This window comes from Hipposideros armiger, unplaced genomic scaffold, assembly GCF_001890085.2.
Source record: "Hipposideros armiger isolate ML-2016 unplaced genomic scaffold, ASM189008v1 scaffold_209, whole genome shotgun sequence".
Lineage (NCBI taxonomy): Eukaryota > Metazoa > Chordata > Mammalia > Chiroptera > Hipposideridae > Hipposideros > Hipposideros armiger.
The window spans coordinates 1,232,706-1,240,837 of record NW_017731559.1 but is presented as its reverse complement, the minus strand read 5'-3'; the positions used below and the strand labels follow the sequence as shown (position 1 = coordinate 1,240,837).

General features: G+C 37.3%; 1 protein-coding gene and 1 pseudogene across 3 annotated transcripts in view; both read left to right on the top strand.

Annotated features, from left to right (window-relative positions):
* Positions 1-8,132, top strand: part of ABHD3 (abhydrolase domain containing 3, phospholipase) — a 48,194-nt gene that overhangs the window by 32,984 nt on the left and 7,078 nt on the right. For 2 of the 3 annotated variants that reach the window (XM_019653851.1, XM_019653852.1), the window contains exon 4: positions 4,321-4,494. In XM_019653851.1, the coding sequence (XP_019509396.1) occupies positions 4,321-4,494 (174 nt within the window). Of the gene's footprint in view, positions 1-311; positions 425-4,320; positions 4,495-8,132 lie in introns of all 3 variants that reach the window. The other variant, XM_019653853.1, reaches the window with a different exon arrangement.
* Positions 5,766-6,263, top strand: LOC109388819 (60S ribosomal protein L21 pseudogene; annotated as a pseudogene).

The following is an 8,132-nucleotide window of genomic DNA, read 5'->3' as shown; positions in this document are numbered from 1 at the left end:
GAGTCACATCTGAGTAAGGTACTGCATTATTGTTTAATTTAAGGTATTTGTATTGGTATTGCCCATTTCTGTCAAGCCTTCCTTGCACGATCAGCCTTTTTGTCAGTACCAAGCCGAACAACATTGACTTTAAATGGCATATATGTGTATTGCAAGTTAGGAAAATTATAGATTTTTATTATAGTATGTATAAACAAAGGTTATTTTCTCATATTTATTATGACTTCTTGATCTTTTTTTACATTTCTGCATTATTCAAATCATTAACCTCACAATTTTAAATTTTGTGTTTTACCTATCACTTCTTGTAGACGCCAAGGACTTACTGTTGTGCTAACACTGAAGATTTGGAGACAGTTATTCACCATGTACACAGTCTGTACCCTTCTGCAACTTTCCTGGCAGCAGGGGTTTCAATGGGAGGGTAAGGTTTCTCCTTTCTAAAATGTCTGAGGGAAGTGGTCTTACCAAATGCCTCTTTCAGAGGACTATAAGCTACATAGACATTTAAAAATAAACGTGTGATTATTTTTATCATATTTTACCACATGTGGTTGATTGAATGGAGGAATTAATTCAGGTGAATTTTAATGTTTTCCTTGACTACTGGCCTCTGTGGTGAAAAGGATACAAGTACCTCTCCTTTGACTACTCGGGTTTTTGTGAGCATAATGGCTTGTCTGAACCCCATGAAGTTGATTTCCATCACTCGGTGGCTGCCATGTTGACCTTCAGTCTCCCTGATGTACTCCCAGTTGGTCCTATACCTGCGTTCTCCTGGAACACTCAAGAAGCTGAATTTGTAGCATGACTTTTTCATAAAAATAATCACTTATTGCTCTCTCTCCAACTCAAGAGGTCTTCAAAAACTTTTTTCCCAGGTAGTGGTTCTGTTTGGTTGGTTTGGTTGAGTTTGGTTTAGTTGCTGGGTAAATGGACCTCCCCTGGAATGCTCTTCAAGAAACTGTGACATTTTGTTGTTAACTCCCTACTCCAGCTGCTATTTTAAGCATATGAATATTATCATAATTTGTGCTTTTTTCTTACAATTATATTGGGGCTTTTTTGGAACTTTTATGCCATGTATATATTTAGGTTCATTTCTACTAATAATGTTTAGATATATATATTGGGTTGTCAGAAAAGTCATGATGTATTTTTCTATGTTTTTCGTTGCAAAAATGCATCATGACTTTTCCAACAACCCAATATTTTTAGTGATATTGAGCTTAATAAAATCCAAAATTTTTATGATCTGGCATTTTACTATGCTTAGATTCTCTAAACCATTGTTCCAAAGTACTTTTTAAAATCAACAAAGAAAGAAAAAAAAACAAAGACATGAAGTGGAAAATGGTATTTTTTTCTTAATTTTGTAATTAACTTATCTGTCATTTCAATTTTTAAAACATCTTCAGAGTATATTTACTTGAAAATGAACAGCTTTTAAAAATGATAGACTCTTAAAAATAGGCTTCAACCTCCTTTTTAAATTCTGATAAACATAAACGAAGAAGAAAAGAATACGTTTCTTAAATTAGCATGGAAGGTCTGACTTGACCTACTAAAGGAAGAAATATGTCTGAATCAGTGCAGAAAACTCAGGCAGAATCTCTGAATTGTGCTTAATGGACAGCATTTTGCTTCTCTTTCCTTTGCCCCATAATGTGAACCTAAAGGGACAGGGTGCCAGCTGAATTTTTTTCCCTTAATCTTATAAATTCTTGACTTTTTTAAGGCCAGACCTTACATAAACAGGCCCAGATTCTCTATTCAGAAGCTTCTGGGAAATGCCTATTCATGCTGCATTGAAGCCTCAGTGCCTGAAGGCAGAACCTGACCGTTAGCCTTTGCAGCTGGTTGAATATTAATGTCTTGTAAATTGTTTGAAGGAAACACCCTTTCTAGTTGCCTAGCAGTGTGACACGTTCCCAAGTTGGTTTACCACTTGGGATGTGTTTTACAGCTTGACACATTTTTTCTTTTGGAATGCAACAGACAAAAGCGTCTGTCCAAGATCCTTATGCCTAGTGTCCCTCCTCCAACTCCCATACTGGAGTAATCCCCAAGCTGTGGTGTCTGGAACTAAATAGGGGCTTTGAACCAGAACTGAGTCTAGCCAAAGAACTCATTCTGCTCTAGACCCAGTCATATTCAAATCTCCCAATGAATTGGTAAACTACCTTTAAAAAGTGTATAGAAAGTTACAAATATAGTGTATAAAAGTAAAGAGTTAATCATCCCCCATATATACTCAACACCTAATTTCAGTAATTATCGACTTATGGATAATCATTCTCCATCCCTCTCAATTCTGATTATTTTAAAATAAATCTCAGATATCATTTATAAATACTTCATGTATTTCTAAAAGGTAAGTCTCTTTAAAAAAACCAAACACCCAATACCATTATGATACCTGAACAAAACTAACAATAATTCCCAAATGTTCTCAAATATTTAGTCATTGTCAAATTTTCCCATTCATCAATTTGTTTGTTAATTGGCCTGTTTTTATCATTTATTTGAGTCGGGAGCCAGATCAAGTATATACATTCATTGGGATTGATATGCCTTTTAAGTCTCTTAATCCATAGATTCTCTCTCTCTCTCTCTCTCTCTCTCTCTCTCTCTCTCTCTCTCTCTCTTTAGATTTTTTCTTTTGATGAAAAAAATGGTGTCATTTTTCTGTCAAAGTAAAACAACCCTTGACATTGTTTTGCTCCTGAGTAATAACCAAGAAGTATCCCCACCTACTTGGACATAGCTACTCCTGGTCCTTCCTACTCATGAGAGCTTCTCTTCCACCTCTTCCAATTTGCCCATTATACCAGCCTCCCAGAAATCTCTGACCTCCAGCCAAAGAATAGGGCCACCAAAACTAGGACCCTGGAATGAACCCTTTGCTGGAGAGTAAGCATTAATCCTTTAAATGGCTTAGTGAGCCACAGTGATGTATACAAAGAGGAATATAGTCATTATGAAGAGTCATTTTCTAAAATGAAATCTCCATTTTTTTAATCTAAAACCTCATCACATTCACTCTGCAAGCTATTTAGGTTGGAAAAAAGAATGAGAATTTTTACCCATTTCTCCTAATTCAGAACCTGGGCAATTAGAGAAATAAATAGCGGAAAATACTATAATGAGAAGTAGAATTTAGGATATCATCCTTTCTCTTAGATGGCGATGTTAAACTTAGATTTCTGATATTAGTATTATATTAAACTCCATTTTTGTACCTTTAACAAAAATAGAACTAAGGTAGAATCAAGAAAATTCACAGAACAACAAGAAAGGAGGAAAATATGTGATAGGAGATAAGGATAAATAACAGGAAAGAGTAAGAAGAGAAAACTAGTTACTTTAGGGGCCAATTGCTTGGTTACAATCTAGAAAGTCTAACTCTCTAAACTAGGGAACCCTTTAGAGACTTGCTATAGGGTGCAAGGATGTACGGGCAACTGGAATGGCCACCCATACTGACTCCTCAGAATCTCTGGGGGTGACACTCAGACATCCATAATAGGTTTAAAAACTCCCCAAATGATTCTAATGTGCAGCCACATTTGAAACCCACTCCTTCTGTGCTCTTGTTTTCTATGTCAAGGGTTGGAAAACCACAGGCTGCAGGCCAAATCTGGCCAGCTATCTGTTTTTGTACAACCTAAGTGCTAAGGATGGTTATATTTTTAAATGATTGAAAAAAAAAACAAAAGAAGAATAATATTTCACGACATTTGAAAATTATATGAAATTCAAACTTCAATGTCGGCATGTAATGTTTTATTGGAAAACAGCAATGTCTATTTATTTATATATTGTCTACAGCTGCTTTCAAACTACAATTGCAGAGTCAAGTAATTGCAACAGAGATTATAGGGCTCCCCAAGCCCCAAATATTTACTATGTAGCCCTTGATAGAAAAACTTTGCCTGAAACACCCCTCACATATTAAACATTCAACTGGAGGCTAGGGCACAGTGATTTGCAAAATTTTAAATCTCCAATGTCATTTTGAAAAAAAAAAAAACAAACCCACTCTTATGGTAGCGTTCTCTCCTGTTTTACTTCATAGAACAATACACATATAAGTAATACCGTATGCTTTGTCCCAGTCAATGCTGTTGACTGCAAGATAAATAAGTATCTGATTGCAAAGTAAGAATGAAGATACTTGCATGCTTTTCCAAGATAAAATGTTTAAAAACTGGTTTGTATTTTTCTTCTCCATAGTTTATAAAGCCCATAATTAGAAATGGGATGTGTTGAGAGCTATAACAGTTTCATCCCTGAGTTTGCTGTTTCTCTTTATTTTAGAATGCTGCTATTGAATTACCTGGGCAAAATTGGGCCAAAAACTCCTTTGAAGGCAGCTGCAACTTTTTCAGTCGGTTGGAATACCTTTGCTTGCTCGGAATCATTGGAGAAACCACTGAACTGGCTGCTTTTTAATTATTATTTGACAACTTGCCTCCAGTCTTCAATTAATAAGTGAGTAATCTTTAAAACAGCTGTCTCCACACTTTTTGGATTACATACCCCAAAAATAAAAACTTTCAAAGAACAACACTGCTAATATATGTACGTTTCTGTTATATTATATGCATTTACTACTGCATCAAAATATTCTTTTTATTGTAAATGTACACCAAAGTAAAAAGACTTTAAGTATAAATTTAAAATTTCGATAGAATTTCTAATGTTTTCTTTCTGTACCCCAATGGGTTATCTTGTCTTTCTGTACCCCTAGAATATGGGCCCCTACTTTGAAGATCATTGTTCTATCACTCTTCTAAATTATTCTAAAAGGCTAAAAACATTAGTATTAAGTATGTTGAGTAACATTACGAGCTATTTCCCTGGATTTTCTATTTGTTGCTAATATTATCAGTACCTAATTCTCTCCTAGGCAGTAAGTAATATATTAAGTGTTTTCAGTGCTGAAGAATATGATTCCTTAAGCATGTGCTCACGAGCAAAATATGTGTTAGATGATTACAAGAATGCAGCTCATTTGCATATCTTGCATATTCTGAGCTCCTTCTCCCCCACCCCCACCCCTGTTCTTAACATTATCAAAATAATGTCTTTGCATTCGTTTTTCTAGAAATGTTTGTGTATTTTCTAAACAGTTAAATGGTAGGGTAGCAAAGAACCTAGAGATGTTTTCTGTTTTTTGTTTTTTTTGGATGACAATTACCATGCATTTTTAAGTGAATTGAAAAATTTAAATATAAACTCTAAATACAGAGTCAGTTAATTCGTGCATGACTTATTGAAAATCATAATTATCCCAAAAGTTGACATTAAACACTGAATTAAACTTAACATATTTGTTAAATTACAGATGTTGATTATAAAATATTGCTAAAAATACTAAAGAATTGTAATATCATTAATTACTTGTGGTCACTGGAATGGGGAACAGTAGCAAGAAAAGTGAGGAGAGTGATTTGGATTAAAGTATAGGCTATACAGCAAAAAATGACCAACATTTAAAAAAATAACTATACAGAAATATAAATTCTAATTTTCAATATAGTAATTTAAAAAATAATATCTTCGAAGAATTTATCCAATTGAAAACTTCTGGCTTAAATAAGGCCTTTTTGGCCAAAATGATTTAATAGCATCATTGTATAGGTCTAATTTGTTATGAAACAACACTTATATTTATTATAGAATTGGTTCATTCTTCCTCAATTAAGAAAAAAGTACTTCAAAAAAATGTCTTTGGCTTTTTGGCCGGGACCACCATCTTCCAGTAATTCGTCAAGATGACCAACACAAAGGGGAAGAGGAGGGGCACCCACTGTATGTTCTCTAGGCCTTTTAGAAAACATGGAGTTGTTCCTTTGGCCACATACATGTGAATCTACAAGAAAGGTGATATTGCAGACATCAAGGGAATGGGCACTGTTCAAAAAGGAATGCCCCACAAATGTTACCATGGCAAAACTGGAAGAATCTACAGTGTTACCCAGCATGCAGTTGGCATTGTTGTAAACAAACAAGTTAAGGGCAAGATTCTTGCCAAGACAATTAACGTTTGTATTGAACATATTAAGCACTCTAAGAGCCAAGACAACTTCCTGAAACGGGTGAAGGAAAATGATCAGAAAAAGAAGGAAGCCAAAGAGAAAGGTACTTGGGTTCAACTGAAACGCCAGCCTGCCCTACCCAGAGAAGCACACTTGGTGAGAACCAACGGAAAGGAGCCTGAGCTGCTGGAACCCATTCCCTATGAATTCATGTCATAGGTGTAAAAAAATAAAAGATCTCTGTATTGTTACTATTTCTCTTCACTGAGAAGTGTGGTATCCCCTCCCCCAAAGAAATATTTAAAGAAAACTTGGAAAAAAAGAAATGTCTTTGGGGGGCCGGCTGAGTGGCTCAGTTGGTTAAGAGTGTGAGCTCTGGGCTGGCCGAGTGGCGTGATGGTTAAGAGCTGGCTTGGGGCTCCAAAGGGGCCCAGTTCGGATCCCACATATGAGGGCCAGTGACACAGCTAAGATGCTGAACAACAGCTCAACCTGGAGCTGGGCTGCTGTGAGTCGCCGGTGACGGCGTAGGCTGTAGCTCCTGCTGCAGTGGGTTGCCATGGGCTACTGTGCGTAGCCAGCAGCCGCAGTGAGCGGCCATCCAGAAGCTGGCGACTGATCTACCTCACCTGGGAAGAGCGCAATGATGGTGCCAACTTGGGCCAGTGAAGTAACATCCTTCACAACTAGACTGAAGAACAAAAGGACAGCAACTTGTCTGTTCCCCTTCCCCCAATTCCCCAGTGCTGTTCCCATCCCCCAATTCCCCAGTTTAAAAAAAATAAAAAGTGCACGCTCTGAGCAACAGAGTTACAGGTTCTATTTCCACATGGGCCAGTGAGCTGTGCCCAAGCTGAGCTGCCACTGAACTGCCAATAGGTGGCAAGATAGCTCAGCTGGTGAGAGCACATGCTCCTAACAACAAGATTGCCGGTTCAACTCCCTCATGGATAGTAGGCTATGCCCACTCACAACTAAGATTGAACACGTCACCTGGAGCTGAGCAGCCATTGAGCTGCCATCAGGTGGCTGGATGGTGACTGAACTTGGAGAAGAGCTCCACAACTAAGATCGAAGGACAACAACTTGGCTGTTCCCCTTCCCCAATTCCCCCAATAAAACCTTTAAAAAAATGTCTTTGGGACAAATATCAATGTATTCATCTGATTAAGTATATATTTAAGTCAATGCCCTGTGCTAGGCTTAGTTATGTATTACTATGTATTCGGTTGTCGGAAAAGTCATGATGCATGTTTGCAACAGATGGCACTAGTTTCTTTTTGGAAGTACTAGAGTCATTTGCATCTATGTTATTGCTATGCCATTTGACAGCTGACTGTTCTAGCTTCATTCTAAAAAAAAAATGAGTGATTTGATTGAGTTTTGGAGATTTTACAACAAGTTGAAGATAGAAGACCAAACTGTGCATTTTTGCCATATTTTACTGTTTTACTTCCATAAAGGGAAGAATGCGCATCAGGCTTGTGAAAAGTTGCATAAAGTTTATGATGACAATGCTCTGCAAGAACGTCAGTGTCGACGATGGTTCATGAAATTCCGTGGTGATTTTTATCTCAATGACGCTCCACAGTCAGGGAGGCCCACCGAGGTTGTTGACAACAAAATAAAGGCGTTGATTGAGTCATACCCACGTTACACAACACGAGAGATTGCAGAAACATTGAACATGCATCATTCAAGCATTCACGACCATCTGAAGAAGCTGGAATATGTAAGCAAGCTCGATATTTGGGTTCCGCATGAACTCAAAGAAGTTCATTTGACGGTGCGTATAATCATTTGACGGTGCAATATGCTCCTTAAACGTGAGGATAACGATCCTTTTTTGAAGTGACTGATAGCTGGTGATGAGAAGTGGATTGTTTACAACAATGTGGTGCGCAAACGGTCTTGGTCCTGGTCCCGACGTGCTGATTCGCCTCAAACAACATGGAAAACAGACATTCATCAGAGGAAGGTTATTCTCTCAGTGTGGTGGGATTTTAAAGGTGTCGTGTTTTTTGAGCTCCTACCAAGGAACCAAACAATCAATTCAAATGTGTACTGTTGGCAATTGGACAGTTTGAA